General features: G+C 40.5%; 1 protein-coding gene across 1 annotated transcript; it reads right to left on the bottom strand.

Annotated features, from left to right (window-relative positions):
• Positions 1-104: 104 nt before the first annotated feature.
• Positions 105-27,025, bottom strand: rab2a (RAB2A, member RAS oncogene family). Its single transcript, XM_034196815.1, has 7 exons — positions 26,779-27,025; positions 15,216-15,287; positions 13,135-13,202; positions 10,604-10,686; positions 9,167-9,259; positions 6,601-6,712; positions 105-323 (listed from the first exon to the last, which is right to left on the bottom strand). The coding sequence occupies exons 1-7, from the start codon at positions 26,822-26,824 to the stop codon at positions 120-122; spliced, it is 678 nt and encodes a 225-aa protein (XP_034052706.1). The 5' UTR covers positions 26,825-27,025; the 3' UTR covers positions 105-119.

Genomic DNA, 27,025 nt, shown 5'->3' with positions numbered 1-27,025 from the left:
GAGAGAAGTGACGAGTGAAGAAGATTGAGTGGAAAATAGAGCAGGGAGAGGAGGAACGCAGGGAGTTTTGCTTGGCTGGAGTCAAAGGAAGCAGAGCAGAGGGTTTCCCCCCCTCTTTCTTAGGAGAGAGGGAGCGTGGCAAACCACACACACTGCTGGAAAACTACACTGAGGAGAAAGAGAGGAAAGACTGGAACAGAGGAAGAATGGAGAGGTTTGAGGAGGAAGGAAAAGCAGAGTGAAGTGTGTCTCACCTCATTGTTGATATCAAACACTCCCTCCTGGATCTTCTCATAGATCTCCTTGGCTGTGTTGATGAAAGCCTGATACAGAGACAGGATGTGAGCAAGACACAGAGAGAAGACAAGTTAGTTCTAGTTAATATGTGGATTTGGAATCAACTGAGATCTTATACAAATGTTTTTACTAGGATTAACACATATAGGCTTGGCTTGCTAAAGATTCTCTTAAAAACACTTTTATTTGCACTCTTTTTCATCTGAAATGCTAAATAGATCACAGTTAACTATCATCCTCTTTTCCCAAATAGTTTGAATTGCTCAATATTCTATAGGGGGTGCAATGAGAAGAACGGTATGAATCTTATGTTTAAGCATCTAGTAAAGAGCTGTAGACTGACAGGATGTAGCTAGCTTAGCTTACCCAAGCTTAGTAAGACTGGAATCAGGTCGTAACTGCTAGCCTGGCCCCAGTGCAAAGTGTAACTGTGACAATGGGGTCTCTTATTAATGTCAAACCTAGTATGGTATAGAACTATTCTGATATGATGACTGGCTGGTGAATCTGTCTAGCTCTAATGAGTGCACTTCATAAGATGTAGAGCAATACCCTTCATATGTGATATGTGTTAAGGTAGACCTTTTAAACATGAAATGCAATTTTATATTTTGACAAGCCTGAAACAGAAATAAGTTCTATTCACTTCTTAGAAATGTGACCTTCACATCTGTATGTTAAAATTCTTTCAAATAACACCACTGCTGACTTTTGTATGGTCTGTACAAATCAGTACTCAAGATCAACAAGCTTCTGGAAAGAAAAATGCCTTGAAAATGCAGTATTGTCTGCACTTAAAGAGATGAAGATGTAGATTATTTGGAGAAATAAAACCCCTCTGTGAACTTTCAAAGCTTCACAGGACCTTGTTAGGAGGTGAAGAAACTCTTTAGAGCAGATTTGCTTCTTCTTGTCAGCAGCTGCTATAACCATTTGATCTGAGCAGAGCACACAAAGCCTACATGCAATCGGTTTCCTTTCCACACACACCACTGACATCACTGCGAGGTGACCATGTTAGAATACAGTGGGATGAAGCTCCCTGAGTGACTATCCTATGACTGTCTCTGGGGACAGTCTGTTTGTCTCAAGAGACCACCCTGGAGAGAAGCTAGGAGACTGATGGAGGAACCCTGAAACCCCACTTCTAACTGTGTCAGGCCAAGAAGAAGTGTGTTTCTTAAGCAGAGTAATTAAAGAACTGAAAATATATCTGAACTTCCATCTGACACCCAGTCTGAAAATAGACCACGGGTGCTCTCTGGTGCACTCTGTCCTGCTCACTCCTTCCTTCAGCTCATCACGGTGTTCCTTCACAGCACAAATCAGTCTAATGACCCAAACTAGGATTAAGTGTGCAAGTCAACTAAATCAATGACTATACCATGCAATATGGCTGATGCAACAAAAGGAAGGGACTACAAATCTAATTCTCGTTTTTTCAGTGTAAAAGAGTCGACTAAGTATTGGGGATTTATTGTCGAGTGTCATATCAAAACTAGAGCAGCATACAATGATCAGTCAGGACCACTTGGAGTTACTTTCTCATTCAAGTGAGCAGAGGCAACACCGGTGCTGCAAATAAGTGGAAATAAATCAGACTAGATTGACTTATATTTTCAGTATATTGTGATGACTAAAAGAGGATTTCATTGATTAAATACACAAACGGGTGCTTTTTCTCTTTGAGATACGTTTCAGACCTGAATGGCCAGGTGACAAAACCAGACTTAAGAACAACATCAAAATAGTAAGGATAGCAAAAGTTCAAAAGATGAAGGCTGATAAAAACAGAAGAGATAAAAAAGATATGAGGAAATGGGAAGAGGGCTGAGGAAGAGTCTGAAGATGTGAGGAAAGAAGAAAGGATCGGGAGATAAGAAGATACTAACAGGAATCTCTCTCTAAAGGGCCATCCCATCAACCCTGTGTCCACCCACAGACCCTGACGACAAACCCAGCACACCCATTGGCTGCTGGGTGTCGCTGAGGAGGAGGCGGGGTGGAGGTTATGAATATGTATGAACTATAACTGGTTGATATACTGCCGGAGAGAGGAACGGGAGATGATGGAGATGAGGGAGGAGGAGGAGGAAGACACGTTGGAGGAGGGGGGAGGAGGAGGACATGGATGGAGAGTGGGAGGGGGAGGTGAGAGAGGATTGGAGGGAGGTAAAGAGCAAATGATGGACGTCGAGGGATGGAGCGAGGAGAGATGAAGGGATGGGAGGAGAGGAGCGGTATCAGGAGGATTCAGAGGACACTAATGAGACAAATTAATCATACCACACACATACACACAAACCTCCCTCCCCCCTCATCTTAACCCCAGAGAGCTCTACTCAACAGTTTGGGTGTTGTGTGCTTGCATGATATAGGCCAGGCAAGCGAGGGTAGAAAATAATCAATGTAAACAAACACACACTCTGTGCAGCGCCCCTGGCTGGCATGCTGTGCGGTGTAGGATGGGATTATTTATGTGATTGGATAAGTGAGAACGGGGTCCCCGAGGATAAAGGCGTGCATCCATTACACACAACAACACCCGGGGTGTGGCTCTGCGAGGGGCGGAGCTAGTTGAGCTTCATGATGCTAATATGAAGCTGGCTCCAGCACAGTGAACAAGCCCCCAGGAAGTGAGCTGGCCACTTTTTTTTTATTTAGAATGTTTTAGCTAGATCAACTAGCCATTACGAACACTTGAAGTTTAACCATCCTAATTTGACCCTTTAGTCATTTAACAGGCTGGGTCCATGTGTAAAATAAGTGTACAAATTGAGTTATATGGGTGTGATAACAGAGTAATATGGGTTTAATTACTGAGTAATATGGGCTTAATACCGGAGTAATACAGGTTTAATAACGAGGTAATGTGGATGTCATGTCGGACATAGCAATCAATTATTTAGCCAAATACTTATATGTGAATGCCCATTTAAAGAGTTGTTTTCCCTCTGCATTTAACTGAGCAGAGACAGGCTTTGACGCTACGGATTGGGAAAAGGCGAATGCGTATGCTCTATGGACCGAGATCCCCAGATGATCCAGGTATTTTTGTACAGAGTCAGGGCGTTTGGGCTTTATGTGCTACTGAGCAACTTTCATAGGAATGAACAGGGCCCTGCCTCCAAAGCTGTATCCAGTTCTCTTTACACATCCATGACAGTGACACATGATTCTACAGGTATCACACAAGGAGAAGTGTGCTCCATGAGTGCATTCCATTCCCTCATTCATACAAAGCATTACATTACTAAACTGAAGTAAGTAAAAGCTAACAAATAAGGTCATTACAATCTGTTTGTATTGTTTAGTAAACTATGATAGAAAAATATAAATCATTCTGATAATACTCCTCTTCCTTTCACTACTTCTAAATCACAACCAACAATGTACTCATTGACGAAACATCATTGTTGCCTAATAAGAGCTTGATGATAGTGTAGAGATCTTGTGAATACAGAGAATAACGGATCATCAGTTAGGGTTGTGTCTGCTTGCATTGTGTTCCTAACAAATAGAGGACTAACTTTTAGCAGCACTAATATCTGTGAAATAGCAGATAATGTGTGAAATTCTGCTGTGACCCTTCTTTCAAGGAGTGATTTATGTGTGAGGACAAAGCTGTTAGCATTGGATGACCTGCAAGGAGTAGTACATTGTAAGACAGGTGGAGTTTATAGGAGTTTGGAACTCAGGCAGGTTCAGGTGAGCTTTCAATTATATTTCACTTGCCATTCTATATGTCCATTTAACACGGAACAACCTGTCCATTTCAAAATATATCCTGAACGAAGGTATACGTGTGCACTGTAGGGGTGTAACGGTATATGTTACCGAAATTATTCGGTACGGGCCCTTCGGTTCGGTACACATGTGTACCGAACGAATATAACGTTAAACGTAAAAAAATTGAGAACGTGAACAACTTCTTGGAAGTAATCTCAGGTGCTGCGTCGCAGCATTCAGAGTAATTTGCTCACATTGGGTTCAACGCGTCATAGAGCGACCAAGTCATTTCATTGGACGAGAGGCATACTATGAGAGCTGGTCAGAGGGATGCGTTGAAATTTAGTCAGTAATTTGAGGAACTGTCGTAATGGCGAGCGCAGATCAAGTTGAGCTTAAAAATCCTCCAGCATCATTGAAGTCTCCGGTTTGGGAACATTTTGGTTTCGCAGTTACGTACAAGGATGAAGGACAAAGACAGGTGGACCGAACCAAAGCTGTTTGTCGGCATTGTTCAACTAAAATTGGTTACGCGGCGGGTGGCAATACATCAAACTTGCACACTCTTTTGAAAAGGCATCACCCGAACGTGAATATCACCGGTACCAAAAGAAAAAAGACTGAAGTGCAAACCCAACTCCCGCTAGCATTTAAGCCTCCACCACTCGAACAAGTTCAGACCGAGCCAAAGCTATTACAGACGCCAAATATCCTTATGTTGCCATGTTAGCAAAGCGCTACCTGGCTGTATCTGCTACCACTGTCCCTAGAGAGGGTGTTCTCCACAGCAGGAGACATTGTTAGTGCCAGCAGATCTGCCCTTTCAGCAAGCAATATGGACAAGTTCATCTTTCTTTAAACAACATGAAAATACAATGACAAGCAAGTCCTAATGTGAAACTGGCTGCTTAGGTACTAGTACAGTACAGTTCAAATACAGATTATTTCAGTTCGTCGAAATGCTGCACCTTAACCTGTTAAACCCGAGCCTGTTTTTCAGGTCTCAGGCTCGAAAATGACATTCCCAAAACAAATGACCATATCTTCCCTTCTAAAAGGGTTAAATTCATAATCTTTTTTCTCAAAGTAATGATAAACCTGTGAGTTGGATGTAGAAAAGTCAGAATCAATATAGATGTTTTTTATTTTAAAGAAAATTCAGATTGAACATGGTAAAAAACTGTATATTATAGTGTCCGCCCAAAAAATATTTTGTACTTATAGTGAAAACTAACCTTGGATGATGGGTTAGTAGACTAATAGCTTTAGGAATCGAAGGTACAACATATAATAAGTACCCTGTATCAAGATTGATGCAAAACAAGTGACATTTGACCTTTTTTAGACAGATTTAGCAAAACAAACCTCTTCTGGGGGCCATTTGGGTGGATTTTCCATATCTCTGGCCCCCCTTGTTCGATTTTGACATGTGACATCTTTTTCTGACCGTTAGAGCCAATAGAATCCAAGGGTAATCGTCCCGCACACACTCATGAAAAAAAAAAGGTGTCGTCTCTGCGCATGCTAGCTTGCAGCAGAGGGGAAAAATATCGCTGCTCTGATATAAAGCAATGGAAAAGCTGTTTTATTGCTTATGGATTATCAGAACATTTCAAAGGGGACACAGACACATTGGATTAACTACAGCATCGTTTTTATCGTTTTAATGCCATTGAAGACCAGTTTAGACCAGACAAAGACGAAGGGTAAGCCATGTTAGCGTTGTGGGGCTACCTTGCGCCACTTGTTTTGATGTACGTTTTGTGATAACGTCGCCGAGTTTGTATCTTTCAGTGTTGAGGTGGGCACCGTTAGATTCTGTGTCTCCTTGCGATCATAAACGATGTGTTGGATGTGCACCTAGGATAAGTAATAAGGGAGCTAGGAGTGGTTATCGGTGCAGTAATAGGTTAGCATTTTTCGCTCAGGGGTCATTTAGATGCTTCTTATGAGACTTGTGTTTTGTTTTGGTAAAAATGGTTTGTATCGTCAGTTAGCTGAGATTATTTCCGTTAATCTGGTATAACACATTAATAGGTTCTTAAATATTAAGACAGTGTCGTGAACAAAAACAACAACAAACAAACAAAACAAAAAAAGGACCCGCCGAGGGGGTCCTTGGGGCTTAACAGGTTAATGTTTATTTTATTATATTTTGTATTTATTTGAGTGAATATTCACAGTTTAATAATAATTAAAAACCCAAAACTAATAGTTTATGTTTTGTGAGTACTAGTACAGTAAAGTTCAAATACAGATTATTTCAGTTAATCGAAATGCTGCACCTTAATGTTTATTTTATTATATTTGTATTTATTTGAGTGAATACATTATTCAAAGTTTAATAATAATTTAAAATATATATATATATTTTATGTTTTGTGATAATTTTTTCTGCTGTACCGAAGACGTACCGAACCGAACCGTGACCTAAAAACCGAGGTACGTACCGAACCGAAATGTTTGTGAACCGTTACACCCCTAGTGCACGGGTATATCGGAGTGTGTGTGTGTGTGTGTGTGTGTGTGTGTGTGTGTGTGTGTGTGTGTGTGTGTGTGTGTGAGAATGATTACCTCCTCTACATTAGAGGCAGTCTTGGCTGAAGTCTCCATGAATATGAGGCCATGTTCTCTTGCAAATGCTTCACCTTCCTCTTTCTTCACCTCTCTCCTCGACTCCAGGTCACTAAAACAAACACAAAAACATGAATACTATGTATTTTCCATGGTTATCCAAAGGTAGAAGATAGTAAAGCATCTTTTAGGAAAAGCGCTATAGAAATACAATTTATAATTTTTATTAAAGTAGTATATTAGTACACCTCATGAACAGTGATGCATTTCCTTTACTGTGAAAGAAGCTAGGATCACTTTCATTGTGTGATATCAATGACCACTTTTCTCTAATGAAATGAACCATCATTTGAACTTCTGTTCATGATGACTCGTTGCTGATAAGAGCAGGTAAAGATGAGTCAGGCTTTGTTGTTCTGACTGAAAATAATACGTTGTCATTGAGCTATGCACTGGGCTATAGGGTAGCTAACAGCTCTGTGTAACATCAGTGCCAATACCTACATTCTACCATTCTACCTCCTCTGTTAAACCTTAAAAACTGATAAGTGTATGACTCTGTATGGCAGGTTTAGTAGACAGTTGTCAAAAAGAGTTTTCAGGTTGTTCGTAATCAACAAAAGGACATTTGTAAACTCATCATTTTTGACATAACAGTTATGTAACATTGAGTACCTGAGCCTGAGTTGAACTTTGTTGTAGAGGTGAACCTCCTCGAATGGATCTAACAGAATTAATTCATCATCATATATATATTTTTTAAATATTTTATGTATGCACCATGACATCAAGTCAAATTCCTCGTATGTGTGAACCTACCGGGCAATAAAGCCGTTTCTGATTCTGATCATCATAATTAACTTTAGGGCTGCAATAAACGACTAATTTGATAATCGATTAATGAAACGATTAATCGACTATTCGGACTATTACTGTATGCCTTGCACAATTTCTCAAACGCTCTTATTTAGCCATCAACTTTTAGATGTAGCTTGAGGCTGTTTTAGGCATGTGGAAACTAACAATGAAGACAATAAAGATGAATACTTGATTCAAAAATACATATATTATTAAATTAACTAAACACATTTTGAACAAAATTAACATTGCTTTTTATTTAAAATTAAATACATAATATTTCACATCAAAAGAAACAACAATGTTTTAACAAATCATATTAAATAATCTGATGACAGACTGTAAACAGAATAGCTGAAACTTTAACAAACTAAATAACTCAGTTACCTCTAATCATTAACCCATGTTTGTATCATGTAGTTAACTCTGTGTGTTGCTGCTAGCATACATAACACCTGACGTGGAAACGTTACTCGTGGATGGAGCTACAGAGCTGCTAGAAAGACAGTGGAACCCGGTGCATTCCTCCGTCTGGATGTGGAGCACTTTTGCTAAATGTTTAGACAAATTGCTCGTGTTACCGCCCTTACATGCTAAACTCTTATTGCACTTTGGTAACGAGCATTGTCCACATCAAGACGGGTAAAGTTTAACCACACCTCGGAGCGCGTTCTCTCCGTCATCTCCGCAGTGTGTTGCTGCATGTAGCAGCCGCGTGTGTGTAAACCGCCCCGCCCCCTCGCACACAGAAAGATCTCTCTTCTGGATTGGAAAGATCGAAAATACATCATAGACGCATTTGTTTGTCTTTTTGCATTTTAGAAACGAGTTGGCGACACTAAGACTGCGAGATAATGCTTATGTAGCAATAATACATGACATATATTTTTTAAATGTCTCCAGTACCGATAAAAAAGACCAATAACGTTGGAGCTTAACGGCGCGTAAAACACACTTGATGACGTCACCAACGAATCGACGACTGAATTAGTTGGCAACTAATTTGGTCATCGATTTTAATCGATTAAGTCGATTAGTTGTTGCGCCCCTAATTAGCTTCAAGGTGCAGTTCTATCTAGCAGCTGTTTGTTGGGTCGATTTAGACGTTGTAGAGGAAGCTGGGTCAGATATAACAGTAAGGACACGGCCAGGCACAATGTTAACAAACCATTTGGATAATAATAATAATAATGAATGTGAACGCTCGAGTGGCAGCCTGTTACAGCAGCTCCTACTCACCGCTGACTAGTTTTCTATATATTTCTTTAATTAACGTACTTTACTATAATTTATTGTACTTACATTTAAATCTTGTATTTACATTTTGTTTTTATCTTATAGTGTTTTATTTTTATTTTCTCCATCTTCCCTTTTGCTGTAACAATGTAAATGTTTCCTATGTGGGCAAAAAAAGGTATTCTGATATTTATTTGAGTGCTTTTCCGATAGCTCAAAGCATTACATTAGTTTACATATATTAGACATGTAATACATTCCATACTGTGGACAATCCCCACAGGAGCAGTTTGGGGTGAGGTGTCTTGCCCAAGGACACAACGACATGCTGACTGCAGTGGGGGTCAAGGTGGGATTGAATCTGTACACAGCACACTTACCCACTGCGTCACAGCCGCCCTCAAAGATAAAAAAACACAATACTCATAAGCCTGCCTGGTTGCAGTACAGTGTTATATGTTCAGGATCTTACCTCTTGTTGCCAATGAGCATGATGACCATGTTGGAGTTGGAATGTTGGCGAGCGTCCTCTAACCAGGTCGTCAAGTGGTTGAAGGTGTCCCTTCTGTTAAACAGGAACAGAATCTGGCTTTAATCTACTTTCACATTGATAACACAGCTGTTACGCTATCAGATCTTATAAAGTCCTTGTCCCTTACTTTTGCAGCGTTTCCAACCATTCAATCTTACAAGAACACTTCATCCCAGCTGTTCCTGATGCACGCCCTAGGACTATCTGAAAAGAACACTGGTATTTGCTCTAGTTTACTGTCCTCAAGGTGAACCATAATGTCTTAAGTCCCTCTAGTGGCCCCTACAGGTTGTAATGTCCACTGTAACCAACTATATTCAAATGAACTCCATACCAGCAACTCAACTAACTAGGTCAGTGGTAGGAAACCCAAGGTTTCCACATCTGGGGAGCATGAAGGCTGATTTATTTTAGACTTTAACCCCCTTTCATACACATGTGCCGGCTCAGCTTGGCACTGTGCTCGAGCTCAGCACAGCACAGCAGGGATTTGCATCTCCATTCCAAAAGAGCTAAAAGTGTGTCTCCATCCAACATCTCTCTCTTGGCTTTACTGTAAGTACATTGGTTTTAGGCAGTTGTGATTGACAGACCATTGATTTTTGTATATACAAAATGAAATACTATATCTTGTAAAGGAAATGCAGATCAACTTCTGCTACTCGGATACATTGTTTGGCTTGAACAAAAGTGGGAATGGAAAAACCCAGGTAGAGAAAGCTGGTGGGGGGGGGGGGGGATTTTGACCCCATGGTAGAGCTGCACAAAAGGTCACGGGGTCATGACAAATCATTGGGAATCAACCTCTGGGGACCATAAAGATCAATAACAGATTTCATGTCAATCTTGCAAGTAGTCGTCAATATATTTTGCTCTGCACCATAGTGTGGAATTGATGGGAAGACTGACGTGCTGCTCACGCTTGAGAAGAGATGCAGCTAATACCCAATTTACTGTTGGTCACTTCATGATTCTTAGGCGGATCTGAGAGCTTTCCCATCTCAAAACACTGTAAACGCTCCTGAGACGCAACCAGGAGGTGGCATTTCCTTGTGCCATCAGCATGTCTACATTTCACATATCTTGCAAACATTTCAAAATGCCCTAAATGGATTACACAAAGATGTTTCAGACATTCAGGGTTCCAAGAGGATGAACCCTTAGGACTTTGGTGATATTACAACCTTTCCTGTGACCTCCTGTAAAGCAGTATTTTAATCTGTTTTTGATTCATTATAAACTCATGCTAATCTGCAGTCCTTTCAAAATATATGCACAACTTGCTACCACGATGAGGAAATGCAACCAACTTCGAAGTGTTTCTGACCACAGCTTTGCTACAGATTGTGTTTGGGTCTGTGTGATTGGTTGTGTTACCTTGTGATGTCATAGACTAGCAGAGCTCCTGCTGCTCCTCTGTAGTAAGACCTGGTGATGGAGCGGAACGACTCCTGACCAGCCTGGAGAAACACATACATATATTAATAAACAGAAATTGAAATGTGAATAATTGAAACGGCCACAGACAAGTGCTGATCCTTTGGTTTCTAACAGCCCTGATCCCGCTGGGGTCTGACTGACCTCATCTTTCAATCCTACAGGTCACAGTAAAACCAGTCCTGCTTATCTGCAAGTCTTGTTTCTATGTGGTCTAGGGGCCACTAATGCTCTGCACCAGCCCAGATTCTCTAGCAGGCTCCGGCTCCAGGTTTTCAGTCAGCCGGCAGAGGACCGGACAGAGCCGAGCTTGTCATTGGATACAATAATATTCTTTTTTCTGTCTCCATCTATCTGTCAACATCCCTTTCTTTCTCCAGTGTGTATAACCTCCTATTTATGAGCAACAATTTCATATCAACAGTGCCCACCCTCGTTTGATACTCCCCCTTCCATTATTAGCCCTCATTGTCTCGACTCCACTGTCTGTTCCTTGCATCACTCATCTTTTCATTCTTTCCCCATAAACCCCTGGGCCTCCACTATTCTCACTGTGTATCACACTAACCCCCCTCCCTCTCATGTCTATTCAGGCTCTGTCCCTATCCCATATACGCTAACAATGTTGTCTGTGTTTGGCCTGGGCAGGAGTAGAAAACAAAACAGCACTATCCTAGCAGCTGCGGCTCTGACCTCATGTGAAAAACTAGATAGCCAGTCAGTCAGAAACACAAGCAGGCAGTGAATCATGGAGCAACTCAGAGGAGCAGTTTGTCACCCAGCAACACCAGCTCCCGGGCAGTGAAGAGTCAGAGAACTAGTGTTTCAGTCAGTGAGCAGGTAATCTAGACGGCTAGTTAGCTGGTAGCTAACAGCCAGCAGTCCAGTCAGTAATGCTATAGTGAATAAATGATAATAAGGGTGAAAGAAGAGGGGAGCGCTGCATCTGTCTGCCATCTGGTCATGTGCGGAGGAACACACATACATGCACAAACACTTTATTCATATGGCATGTGCAGCCTACACACCTGGTTTCTCTAGAAACCAGTGTGTGGTTGGTGGTGGTGGGAGTTTCTGTACCAGTCAGTATCAGTGGGCCCTTCTGGTTTGTTTTTGACCCTCTCATCTGGGACTATACGACACCTTTTAAACCAGGTGAGGCAAATCGCTACCTGATGGGACAGACAGTAGTGTGAGAAGCAGGGCTGACATCATGCCTAGTTCAGACCCTCAAGCTTGGGGAGGTGCCTGCCTTTCCATGGAGCTCTATCTCCCCCTGCTGGTCAAACGCCTAACTGCATGGGCAGGAAACCATAGTGGAAGTGACGCAATGTTTGGACAGTGTGAATAATTACTTAGAACTTAAACTGAAGTAAAAGTAGCAATACTACAGTGTGAGAATACTCACTTACAAGTAAAAGTGCTGCATTTCAAATAGTACTTAAGTAAAAGCATAAAAAAGTATAAGCCTCAAAATATACTTCAAGTACAAAAGTGAAAGTACTCATTCTGCAGTATGGCCAATTTCAAAATCATATATATTACATTATTTATTATAATTATGCTCCATTAATGTCAATATTTGCACTTGTTTTAATTTTGTATTATTTGTATATAATGTTGGGTAGCTTAACATATACTAAACAAGTAGGTCTGATTTATATGTTGTATTAACAATCTAAATCTGCAAAGTTACTTGTTACTAAAGTTGTACAATACATGTAGTTGAGTAAAAAGTAAATAATGCCCTACAAAATGTAGTGGAGTAAAAGCATTAAAGTAGCTTAAAGTAAAAATACTCAAGTTAAGTAAAAATACCTGAAAATGGGACTTTATTACAGTAATGAAGGTACTTCAGTAAATGCACTTAGTTACATTCCACCACTGTGTGGAACATCACATCCTTTATTTGATAGTCTGGAGCAAAGGTTTTGATGAAAGTTGAGAACAACTTGAATTTGGTCAGAACTACCACTTGTCTGCACTGCATACATAGTTGCTTTTAGATGAATCTGTTCTTAATGTTCTCTCTTCAACTGTGTCTCCTTTAGTTTTCATTCCTTTTGAGGAATCTCTCTCATTGGAATGTCTCTGAGAAGTCAGGGAGACAACATGAACGATGTTGCCACAATGAGAACAACATTTATGAGCCTTCTTGTCATTCAAAACAACTAAACGCATATCTTTTTGATTTGTTTATCGCTGTCATTCTTTTTCAGATACATTATTTATCAAACCATGTCATAATACATGAATAGTGTATAAGATACAGTATTCAAACCAAAATGTTCTTTCTGAAAACTTTTTTTCAGATTCATATTTACACCAACATCTATTACTATTTAGGAAATGTGTCATTACAGAAATAGTGACATCCATATATTTATAGCCTTGCTTTTAGGTCATTCATTCAACATGTTTTCAGAGTCTTTAATATGCCGTCACAATAAATGAAAAGCTAGATATATTACCGTATCCCAGATCTGCAGTTTGATCTGTTTGCCATCTATAGTGATCATCCTCGCTCCGAACTCCACACCTCGGGCACAAGAATGTGGATATGGGAGATTAGGTGCCGACTCAACAGTCACATTGTTACTTGTTGGCTGTGCTTTAATATTGGCTCTTCCATCTGTTGACTGCTTCTATACTGCTCCATCAGGACGACCCCCCCCACTCATACTGTATGTATAAGAGGGTGGGGTCTTCCTGAAGAGGGTCTCTACAATGTTATACAGCTACTTCTTTCACTGCCACAGATCACACAGACGAGTAGGCAGACAGATGTGTGCTAAGTGACAACAGCATGTCTTTCATTATCTGTAGGAATATTAGAAATACTATACACAGCAATTTAATGCAAGCTTGCAAAGAAACTTAAGTTCATAATTAGGGATGCTCCGATCGCCAGAATCAGTATCGGCCGATACCGATCGCCGATCCGATCGAGTGGGCGGGGCCTAAATGGAAGATTTAAACATCACTTTAAATCTTCATTTAAAGTGATGTTTAAAACTCAGCTAATGGGGCTCATTCACTGGAGCTTCCACAAACAACAATCAACTTAATTGTTACATTCAAATGATGTACATTATTCAAGTTTACATTCACTTTGAATAATAACACGGGAGAAATTAGCAGAAGCACTCTCTTTTCCTCTCTCTCTCTCTCTCTCTCTCCTGACAGCCTGTCAGCATCTCATGCAGCTCACTGATCCAGTAATGAGTGACCCGACAGTGAAGAATAAATAAAAAGAAATAAATATAAGTGTGTTAGGTCTAACTCTTGTGTGTTTCACTTCCGCTCACCGGTCCGTCACAGCGGGCGAGCAAGCTGCAGGATTTCTGCTTCACACACACGTTGCATACCGCTATTTTTACTGTCTTTTTTCGGACACCTTAAAATAATGCCAGACCGGTGTGAAGCCATTTAGGCGAGCTTATTTTGCCGCACACAGAGAAAAGTGTCATGTATTTTACGTCATGCGATCGGCTCTCGCGATCGGCATGTTTAGAGAGCACCGATCGATCGGTAGAGAGTGAGTATCGGCCGATCTCGATCGGTGACCGATCGATCGGAGCATCTCTATTCATAATGTTCTGTTTTCTCATTATCCCCCAGCTAACTGATTGCCTTGAATACAAAAATAGATAAAGGCAGCAGGGGAAGAAGAGAACAGAATGGGCTTTCAGGCAACAGGTACACTAAGCATCACTTATCAGTAAAGAAGGGATGCTAAGTACCGTTAGCCACGTTTCTTATGATAGGCAACAAAAGGATTATTAATATTGACCGACTGTAACTATGTTAATATGAGATTCGTCTCTTTAGGTTTAATACAATGTAGGGTTATTTCTATTTTCCAGTAGCAGTCTTCCAACTTGAATTTGATCTGTCTGAATGTTAGGACCAATATAAGGTGACTTTTATTTTGCCTGGATAAAACAACATGATCTCTTTCTGAGATAAAGGTTCATAAAAGGAGTACCTTAAGGCTAAAACATGAACAAGCCACCTTCACATGTTTAACCCAGACCAGATAGCACCAGCTTTGCGGATTGCAATATGGACAAATACAGTGATTCTTGGACCTAGAGTTGGTCTGGGTTTAACCTAGAGAAGCCTAGACCGTCTTTGACCTGCCCAGTGCAATCCCAGAGCAGACGCGTTCTCTTCCGGTTGAAAAGTGTCAAATACAGCATACACACTGTTTTTCATAGGGTCTGTATTGAACAAATATGTTCCTTTAGGTCTCTACAATACTTTTTGTAGGACTGGAATTCTCTGCAGCTCCACAATATTTCATTATAAATACTATTTTCACATATCAAGCGTGGAAGAAATATTGCACATCCTGTGATTTGAACATTGCACATGACCATGCTGCGATTTTGATAACATATGAATCAATTGTGGAGTCCTATTGTTGATGCTGCAACGATATATGGTGCAGCCCTAGCAGCAGAGGATTCACAGCTAAATAAAATGATGCATTAATGAATGTATTTCTAGTGCTGGTGTTGCTGCAGAGCTGAATGTGTAGAGGACTTACCGATAGTGAGATCGTGAACTGGCTGAAACCTCTTGTCGGTGAACTGTAGTAATAGACATGACTTCCCCACACCTGCAAAACAAACACACAGCACATTAGAGGGAACACTGATGATAGAGTCACACATAGAAGCATGAACACCCTTCACATTCATTTCCAAAGGTGTCTCAGCAAAGTACCACACATCATTATAAAATCAATGACTGAACTCCCACACAGTGCAGAGGATCTGGCTGTTTCCAGTTGACAACGCTGCAGGAAGCTACAGAAACACAATGATAATGAACGTTTTATACATAGAATTCACTCAAACTAAACACATTGGAGCATCAGCGTCTTCAAACCAGCCCAACACGCGTACACACCGTTTCTCCAGCTAGCTCCAGTTAGCCTGAGCCAACGCACCAGATGGCAGGCTGTGTGTGTGAAGCTACTCTGGTCATCATTAACAACTGCTCTACATATGACTGCAGTTGTAAATGTAGCGGACTGCCTCACATCCACACAAACAAGGATGAACTAACAGCGCACTTTTATTATTATTTAAATGTATTCTGTATAAGATCTCGATACTTTAATAGTTATTTTAAACTGCTGCTACTCATTCTCTAGCCATGGTTGTGAACTTATTTATCTTATTATTAATGTCTACCATTCTTTTTAATTATTGCTTGCCTTTTGACCTGCTATGCCACTTTTACTGTAACACAGTACATCAGGGGTCACCAACCTTTGAGACTGAGAGCTACCTGAGGATAAGGAACTCCATGGAGGGCTACTTGTTTGATAACATCTGTCTGAAGAATAGTTTCCCTATTCGTTAGCAACACCTGTAGACACAGGAGTTACAGTCAGGCTGCAGACTATTGTGGTAGGAACCATTACATGTGGCGGCATACCTGTAAACTGACATGTTGTGAAAAAGATGTCTGTATAACGAACCCCTGTAGTGGGTCTGGGGGGATCCTCCTCATTAACATTTGTTCGTTTTTGGGGTTCGGGTGTTTTGTTTGATTTTAAATAAACAAAGTCTTGGCTTTCAGAATATGACACTTTTATTGCCAACATCACACGATAAATACATGTGTGAAGCTTGTAAAGGGAAGATGACAGCTCTCACTCGCACTCTGCTGTTCCTCAGCACCGCTCCCCCTCCCTCCGCTGACATTATGAATGCAAGGCATATAGTAATCATAGATAACACCGCAGGGTCCGTTACAGTTTGTTTTCCTCTGGTTTCAAATAAACAAAGTCTTAGCTTTCAGAATATTAAACTTGTTTTGCCAAATTCAGATGATAAATACAGCTTTGAAGGCACAGCAGGCATAACAACAGCCAGTGTGTATTGTGTTTGTTTCCCCGGGAAACAAACACAATACACAGAAAAACGCGTCAGATTCTTTCCCGGTATTTGGCTGCCAAACTAAATCACGTAGTATCAGTACTACAAGTACATTTAAAAAAATGAATTATGTTGTTTTCTAAATTGATCTGAGGGCCGCAAAAAGAGGAGGTGGAGGCCTCATGCAGCACCCGGTCCGCCATTTGCCCATCCCTGCTCTAATCTGTTACTCTGTGTATTTGATATCTTTTGATTGAAACTGTTGGTTGGACAAAACAAGAAGTGAAGACATGAGCCCTTGGGTGACTGTGAGAATCTTTCTTTTTTTTTTTACCTACAGACTGTCACTTGTTTTTGTCGAGTACGATAGCTATTATTAGTTTTGGCTGACCGTAAATGCATTTTGCAAAGAATTGAGAATTGAATTGTGTTCTCTTTTTCTATGATTATAGCAAGCAAACATGTGTCTTGTTACAACACTCACATGTGGACATGTGAGTGTTGTAACAAGACAAGCTTTAATAAAGCAGTTGCTGTAGAAGTAAGGAATCAACCATTTACAGTCACCAAAAAGAGGAATTCAACTGGAAATAAATGAATCTGCGAACCATGGAGCATTCCACACAGTGCAAATGTATGTATCACCAATGGGTCTGACTGCCCTGTATGTATCACTGAGGTTAATGCACAGTACTGAGATTGCTTAAGAAATCATGTTGTTTGTATAAAGCTAAGTGACTCATCTTCAACTCAACAGGGTCTTTTCTAAGAGTGTAAAATAAAGAACATTGCAGTTGAATGCTTGTTGCAGATGTGGGTTTGTGCTAGGATGAGCAACAGAGGTTTGAGGTTAAGAGGCACATTAACTCAGAGATGGTTGGGAGGAGGGGGAGGGAGAAGAGAGGAGAAGGATGCTAATGAGAAGGCCAGGGAGAGAAGCTGACACAGAGGGACATGGTCTTCCTCTTTCGTGGTTTCCAAGGGTTACCATTGCCAGGCAGCGGCGTTGCTAGGCGAGATCATTGAGTGATGATGAAGATAAAAGATGTAGGAAAGGACGGAGGGATGAGGATGGGAGTTATATATATATACACGTTTAATAACAAGATTGTGGCTCCTATATATAGGAGTCACAATCTTGTTATTAAACGTGTAGATGCAGTCAACACACACCTGCTCACTCTTCGGATACCAACGGCCGATGACTATCACAGAAGACACTTGAACAAATGTAGCTGCTGTTTGCTAAATGTTTTCAAAGTGGCTAAATGAGTTACATTACAATCAACACATTGTTTTAGTATAGAAAACTTCCTAAATCTGGATATAGGGAATGTGCCGTCACCAACGGCAACTCGTCCATCTCTGGAGGATATGACTGCAAACTAGTTAACTAAACCTGTACAGCAAGATAGCCGTTTCACTTTAAACGTTTGAAACATGGTCAGTAGGCTCTGTAAACAGACACGCCTATGACCAATGAGCAAAACTCAAAAGAACTACGGGGATTCTATTCTTTTCAAACAGAGAGACGAGGGAGACGTAGCGAGCATCAGCAAGAGACGCTGAATGTGTTGAACTCCAGGAACACAAACCACTAAGCTGGGAATATGACTTAAAACAAGAAATATCACAGTATACGTACATATACTGCGACATGAATTATACATGATATGACAGTGTTTTGTTAGCATTCAGTTAGCATTGCATTAGCCGTCTTACATCTGTCCGGATGATTCGATAGTTGTCATCAAACCTATAGATCTGCAAGGACCTAGTTAACTTGGGAGATCAGTCAGGATTACTGGAGAACTGAGCAATATGTTACAGTGCGGGGATATTCATGCAGCTTCTGGTTGAGGCGATAACACGTCACCATAGCAGAACCTGTAATCAGAGGTCATATCAAAACTTGGAAAAAGCCGAGCAAATAAAATGTATAATCGGTGACTAAGGGTGTCACTGGAGAACAGTGGATGATTGACAGCATGAATGAAAGGTGGAGTCATTTGTAGGCCCTGGCTAGCAATCATCAGTCTGATTCAATAGAACTGGAGCCATGAAATAAGAGGTCATCATTCTCCTTTCCTCCAACTCTACTGTATGTTAAAAATGTTAATGCTAACTATGAGAAAGCTTTCACAAAGTATTCATTATCAGCCATGATATATAGCAATAGCACATTATCCTTTTAAAAGGTTTGGTTTGATAAAAACAACAACTAGAGATGTCCCAGTCCGATCACGTGATTTTCAAAAGATCGGAATCGGGAGAAAAAGATCGGAGATTTCTTTTTTTTATAAAATATTTGTATTATTTTATTAATGTTAAAACAACTAAAAATGACCTTGTTCACGTCTTAAAGTCATCCTGAGGCCTTAGTTTTGGTTGAAAATGACACATCATGTATGTGTTGCTTCTTTTGGGCTTGTTTTCAGACCTGCTTATTTCTCTCAAATCTGGCAACAGAGTGGGCGCAGTGTCCAATAGTAGCAGTAAGCTAACGAGAGGCTACGTTCAGCTGGTGACTCGGGAGTCGGGACAGAGCAAATGTCAGGAGTTTGGAAGTATTATAAAATTGAAAGCGAAGGCAGTGTAACAGCCAGATGCAATGTTTGCAAGGCGGAGGTTCCGCGTGGTGGAAAGAACAGAGCTACGTTCAACACGACCAATCTAATACTCCACCTGAGAAACAAACACCAACAACAACATGACGAGTACACAGCGGCCACTCAGGGAACGGCACAGACACAAACCGACACTTTCAGAGACTTTTGAAAAGGAAAGAGAAACTGCCCCAGAACAGTGAAAAGGCCAAAAAAAACAACAGCCAATATAGCTGAATTCATCGCGTTGGATGACCAGCCGTTATCTGTGGTGGAGAACGTGGGGTTTCGCCGTCTCATGGAGCACTTGGAGCCACGTTATGAGTTGCCTTCTCGTCACTACGTTACAGAGAAAGCTCTGCCTGCCCTTCACAACAAGCTTCGTGGCCACCTGCAAGCCCTGTTAACAGACGTGCCTGCTTTCGGATTTACCAGACATATGGAGTTCTTCTGTGTGTCCAATGTCACTCCTCAGCTTCACTGCACAGTGGATCAACTCCCAGTTTAATTTACAACATGCGACCTTGCAAGCTCAGAACTTTCGCAGATCTCACACAGCAGATCGTGTGAGAGAGGCGATCGAGGGGATGCTTAACAGTTGGGGAATAGATAAGCCATGGGTCCATGTCATTTTGCGGGACAACGCGCGAAATATGGTGAAAGCCATGGATGATATGGAAGTATAATACTTTGTTTATTCATGTTATGTTACTGCTGTTGTTCATTGCATTAATACTAGACTAGTTAGTCTTAAGGCTAGAATTCTGCACTAAGCCCACATTTTTATTTTATTTGATTATTTGTGGACTGAATGTGAACGTGTTGAAGCTAGTCAAGCTACCTCTTTCCAGTAGAGTATTTTTGTTTTGTTACTGCACTATCTGCACTCAATTAGTTTACATGGTTATTTGGTGGTGGACCACTGATAAGCTTTATTTTGTTTGATCCAATGCTGCACAACTGAACTGATCCCAATGCTGCTGTGAAAAAAAGAAGCTATATCCATGTTGGATAGAATGGGTAGTTGGGTACTGTCGTTTAAATACAAAAATAACCTTAAGGGACACTTGAATGCTTTTTTTCCTTTTTTTTTCCTCTTAATGCATTGCAATAAACATCGGATTGGGAAAAAAATCGGTATCGGCAGATTGTTAAAATGAAATGATCGGAATCGGATCAGGAGCAAAAAAAGGTGATCGGGACATCCCTAACAACACTTAGAAAAATATTGTGGACAAACAGCGCATACATAAAGATGACATGGCATTTTGTCAGGTGTGGGAAAATGGAAGTCCTTCATTCCAACCGGGGTAAAAAAGCAGGCTAGTCCATCCAGACAATCCATTTATCATTGCTGCTGTAATTTCTGTTGCAGAAAAGATCATATAGACTGAGGGAATTTCCATATGCTATGTTTGAAGAGCTCCTATATGGGGTGTGTCCACTCTTGTCTTTAAACACAGTGGTGATATCAGTCGAAGCACTTTTTGACAGAAAAAGAAAAAGAAGACTATTCCCTGTTCTGTACTATACAGGTGAGGTTTTCTGGCTACAGTCAATGATGACAATCTTGCCTCTCCTATTAATAAAATAAGGATAATGTTGGCAGTGTTCCAGGTGATTGTATTCAGAGTGTCATGACAACTAGCGAGGATACTGCTTCTGCTCACTCACAGAAGTTTACCCGAAGTTAAGCAAGGTCAGCATATCACACTGCAATCCCTGTTGAGGAATCTAACAGGAAGGCCGACAGTTGGGACTGGAGACTTGAAGTACTTTAACTTCCAGTCTTAACCACAGGGCTACCTGTTCTGAAAAGTTGGCAACAACCTATGTTCTGAAGCCACCTGCCCTGTTTACATGCACAGTAAGACACTCTGGACCCTCAAACAATTAGTTATCAGAGAAGTCAGATATAGTCTCGCATAGCCAGATCTATCACTATAGCACTGATTTTCCTGCTGAACAAACATAATATCATAAACATGTCTTTGCCACAGAACTCATTTTCTGCAATATTCCATAATCCAATGAAAAAAAAATCCCATTAAGACTGTACTACCAGGTCAGCCTTCAAAAATACATCAATACTGTGCCACATTCTTGTAAAATCTGTTTAACATATGTTACATCCTGTGGGTCTGACTAGTCAGAATACCATTTTGTCTAAGAGGCAGCCAGCATGGTTGATCTGATTAAGGCAGGTCATATGACAGATACTGAGCCCCAGATTAGATTCCTGTTGATTATTACTAGTGAAGCACGCTCAGCAAAACACATATACTACAAGAGAACTGATTAGAACACATAGCTAGACCTTAATGCTATAATAATTGAACATAAGTGATGCCTTATTATCATGAAACTTTGGACTATTTGAGCATGTCTAAATAGACACTTCAGTCAAACAACGTGTCTAAGATGACAGACATTGATGTTAACCTTAACAGAGATTCTAACATGCGAGTGTTCAGTGTAACACTATGTAGGAGCCAGAGATCAATGTGTAACTGTTTATTAGTACAGTAGTACTGTCTGTAGGGGTCAGCGCATGAACGAAGCACTTGCAATCAACCTTTACTTGTTTACTAAAAAAGTGCCTAATTAACTGTAATTCCCATAAAGTAATGAATGCACTCGCGTTTGTCACAATAACCCACAATGCACCTCAAAACTCTGAAAATATTGCCAACCCTCTTTAAAATATCTGGAAATGTGCAGAGCAACATTTTGGCAGTTTTGCATAGAACAGTCTGGAGGTTTAAACTTCAACAGAGGGACTTTAATTTGCTTTCATAGTAAGTCTGTCTCTCTGCCAAGTTCCAACCAGATCTGTGGACACGCTGGCTGGAGTAAGAGTGAGCCAGTGGAGTAACACTGGCTAAAAGAAAGACAATTCTACCTCAAATAAATGTCACATATTTACTATTGACCAGTGGCCTATACTACGAAGCAGGATTTGCTGTTAGCGAGGTAACTTCAGGGTTAGCTCTGGGCTTCCGTTCTTATGACACTGGTTCACTTCTTACCAGGGTAGATCTCCATGGTAACTTATGCTGAACGGCTAACCTGCTCCGGGGCAGGTTATGTTCCAGATAAGAGATCAACTCCGTGAAAGCACCGCCTGCTGACCAATCGGAGCTCAGTGTGCGGAGTTTAACGATATCAAGTCATATTACAGGAGAAAGGAAATACAGTTTAGACTGCCGTATGCAGGAAAGACGGCCGGCAAAAATCACCGACTGTGTGAACATGAAAATTAATAGAATATCACCTTCCATCTTCAGAGCAATCCGACTATTATTACATTTGCAGCAAGCAAGCTTACTTAAATATCTGCCACAACACAAGTAACCGGAGCAAAGTATTGCGTACAGTCCGCGACACTGAGTGCAGACGCGACACTGTGAGTGCAGACGCAAACGTGTCCCATTATCATTCATATCACATCATCAATTATATAATATCATAATGTATCATATACTTCCTTATCTGGGGTACGTTAAACTGGATTCATCTACAGACCTCTGGATAGTCCTATCAATAATTACTTATAACTCTGGGCTACAGCTAATTAATTCATCTGGTACAAAAGTCTTGCTTAAGTCTACATCTTCACAAGTATTATTGGGGGAATTTAAACGTATTATTTTTCTCAAATCAGACACGAACGACAGAAAGAGTGGCAATGATGCAACAAAGTTCACCAGCGATACACAAAATGGCGTTGCGATTGCATTGCGACCATCTCAAAGCATTAGACTTCCAGGACATCTCAACAAAACCTTGCAAACTTGTGACTCCATTGACAAATCCTAGCTGAACTATTGACTGGTTTCCTTTCAAAAGAAAGGCTGGTCTACCCTATTCACTCGTGCAGGGATATTGCTTATCACATCTAACACAACTGGATGAGTCAAATGATGACATTTTCCTCTGACAATTCAAAAATGCTGACAGTAAGTCGTGACCTGGAGGGCGATTTAGGGTAAAACCAAGGCCTTTAGAAGCAGAAATCCGAGAAAAAATTATTTGTGTGATAAAGCAGAGATGGAGTACTCGAGTGCCGATTTTCAGGGGACTCGTGACTCGACTTGCGCACCGATTGACGCGACTTGGACTCGTGAATTCTCGCGCACGATGACTTGGACTCGGACTCGTGAATTTTTCCACCCACGATGACTCGGACTCGACTTGTACATTGACGCTCCGACTTGGACTCAAGCTAATTTTCTCTGGAGTCTGATGTCCTCTATCCTGGCGTGTGCACCTGCGAGGCGAGTTCACGTACTGGGACCCACTATTCCAGTCTAGAGATGTCTATAGACACACCCCGCATCGTGCTGTATGCTTTCACACATTCTGCTTCCACATTGGAAAAGAGCAGCACAAAATGCTCGTTATGTGGAAACAATATTGAAGAGAAGGCTCCGTAACACATTACTCTAAGGATCGAGTTCAGACATATAGGCTGTCTTGAACAGTAACGTGATCTAAATCAATAAATAAAGATTCAGCCGATAACACGAAAGCACATGGCTACTTAGCATGCAGAATGACGGGCTAAATCTTTATCAGTAAACCGATTTAACCGGTAAATGTTCCTTCAAAATAAGAGTCCCGATCTTATTACTATCAAAATAAAAGTGCAAAACGAAAACTTTACCATAGGAAAATATTGGCATACAAATATAATCACTTCTCAACTCATTTTAAATATAGTTAGACATATTAAATAGGTCATTTACAATAATAATAATAATAATATTAGTAATACGCTTTATATATTTGTATAGCACCTATTACAAGAATAGTAGCCAAACTGGCTGCACAGCAGTTCAATAGACAGATTAGTATAACATGACAGGATAAAAGCAATGTAGAGGAGCAGCTACATTTCAACACATATATCCACGAAGATTAATACATGAAGACTTGTGACTCGGACTTGACTTGGACTCTTCTTAGGTGACTCAGACTTGGACACAGGTAATGATGACACTGACTCGACTCGGACAGTCCTTGGGTGACTTGGACTCGAACACAGGTAATGATGACTCAGACTCGACTCGGACACTCCTTAGGTGACTCGGACTTGGACTTGGACTTGACTACGACTCTCCCTTGGTGACTTGGGCTTGGACTCGAAGAGTGGTGACTCGAGAGTGACTTGGACTCGTGAATTGGTGACTTGACTACAACACTGTGATAAAGCATCTGTTGCCATACAGCAGGAACAGCATGGGGGGGACCAGAATCTTTAATGGAAGCAGCTGCTGGTCTTGTAAATGTAGGACATACTGTTATTTGTTTTGGTGTATCAGGACTCAACATGGCAGTTACTAGGGTAAAAACTGACACACCTAACTGACAGGTCAAACTAGCTTCAGATAATGAATAACACAGATAACACAACAGGTACATCTCCATTCATCTGCAGGGCGAGATAAAGACCTGACAGATAATATTATAATGTACATGTGCAAAATTAGAGCAAAAATAAAAAAAATAAAAAGAATCAATAAAAAAAAGTAAAGTCATACAAAAAATAGCTTATCTACCCTGATGGAATAATCAACTCACTTTACCCTCAATAAATGAAGTAATTAGTTTAACAGAACCTGACTGACTGCTTTCACAAGCTTAAATTACCCTGAGTAAACAATTAGACAGATCTCTATCCTTAAAACACAATCATCAAAATGAGCTCATTTGTAATATCTAAGCTTTAACTATATCTCAGTGAGTGGATCTATCGACGTGTCTCTTTGTCCAATGTGGGGGATGATATGGCAAGCTGAGATATATAGTCACATCTAAGGCAATCACAAGCATATCAATCAAGAAACTCAGTTCAATCAATGTGTGAATGCATGTAGTCAGTGTATAGCTTGAAAAATGTATTTGTTTTCTATATATTTACTTGAAACTAGTATGTTAATTTTGCCCAAAAAACCTTCATCAAATGAGAAAATACATATTAAATTATATCTGTTTATGGTATAATCCCCCAATGTAACCTTATAAATCAGATATACTTTGGGACCAATGAGTGAGCTAATTGGTTTTGGGGAAAAAAACTAAACGTGTTTTGAAGCATGCAAGGTTTCTGACAATTTCCCCAATACTCCCTACCCAAATGATGATATCACAGCAAGAATATTGAATTATATGTCAAGAATATATCTGTTTTGAAGGACCTGAACTTTAGGCTTCATCCTCTTCCCAGGACATGAAACTTGAGCTCCACTGTACTGTTTTGTTATCAACATGTTTGTGAAAGCCAATCGTTGATGGTCCACAAAAAAAAAAAAAGTATTTCCTTTTTTTGAGTTACTTTCTAATCACAGAAGACAACAGGTGTTAAAATGTCAAAAATATATACACATATCAGATACTTTACATAAAGTGTCTCTGAATGACAAAAACATACAAACTGGAGGTCTTCATATTCAACAATGTTTAGGATTAACTAGGCATTGGTATGATCATCTGTACCCTCTTATTTCGTTGAGGATCCTTTAAAACCCTTGTAAAGCCTAAATCAAATGAGAACAACAAACCCTGCTTTAGATAGACTGCAGGGTATTTCTGATGAAGACACACATGTAATCTAGCTGGGAGCTTGGCAGCATCTCTGCCCTTCTAGAGATAAACAGCAGCAGGCAGGAGATGTTTCGCAACAACACTGTAGTTAACTTGCATCCCACCAAATTGATCATCTCAAATTAATTAACACAAACACACGTTATGAATCTCTCAACAATATGTTCCATTAGACTAAACTATAATGACAATTTTGGTTTCGACTTCTATACAGTGTTTGCAAGAAGAAGAAAACAACGTATATTCCATAACACTTGTTTGTTTACTTGAACCATGTCTTTGGTTTTCCCTATAGAATCATCCCAATACATTTCTCACCCAAACTGAGATGACTGCTGTTGAACTGTGTGTTTTAAAACTGTGTGCTACATCTTTATAATAAAGCGGTAATACATATGCACCTGCTGCCATACTGCAAGCTAACTCAGCATAGCGCTCATTTGTCAAATAATAAGTGCTCTACGCCATTTTAGGCAATATTAGAGGCTTTAGCTTGACGTTTGGCCTTCGATGACAAGAGGCTAAGCTCATGTAAAGTGTGTCATTTGATGATGCAATCATAACAGAAATAAAATCATATTAAAAACATATACATTCCACATCACAAGCCTCAAATAATCTGTTAATATGGTGCTCTGACGGCTATTTGCTAAATATTTTGTGAAAAAAGCTAATGTTAGCTAGGCAGTTAGCTGGGCTAGCAATATGTGGCTAACACCCCAACCCTCGACGCAAACGGACAATAGGCCCAACTGTGTCAACACCTGCTACACCAAAGTAGTATGGTAAATGTTGTGCTAGGGTATGTGTGTATAATTGTATGATAGTGTCAAGGTGTTGAATATGTTGTCCAAATATGTTAACGTTTTAGAATCGGAGCTGTCATCCCACCCCTTGCGTCTCTGCTTTAACCACGTCATTGGACTATCCAACACTGCGGAAATACACCGCTAGCTAAGAGCTAGCCGAATGCTAACTGGCTGTCTAGCTGGCACTTAGAGCAGCTTACCCGTGTCTCCGATGATGATGTATTTGAAGAGGTACGCGTACGCCATGGCCCCTGGTTTCTGCAGTCAGCTGTCTCGACCGTTACACCTTCGTTAAACCCACAGTGAGCAGTGTGAAAAGCTAGCTGACAGCTTGTTAGCCTGTTTTTCTCTGTCGGTGTTGAGGAAGGAACAATAAACAGCCAGAGCCTCGGCTCTACGTCACACGGTCCGCCCTCGCCACGCTACAGTATGATGTCTTCAGGGACT

The sequence above is a fragment of the Gymnodraco acuticeps genome, unplaced genomic scaffold (assembly GCF_902827175.1).
Source record: "Gymnodraco acuticeps unplaced genomic scaffold, fGymAcu1.1, whole genome shotgun sequence".
Lineage (NCBI taxonomy): Eukaryota > Metazoa > Chordata > Actinopteri > Perciformes > Bathydraconidae > Gymnodraco > Gymnodraco acuticeps.
The sequence above is the reverse complement of the archived record's forward strand: the minus strand, read 5'-3'. Positions and strand labels throughout refer to the sequence as shown.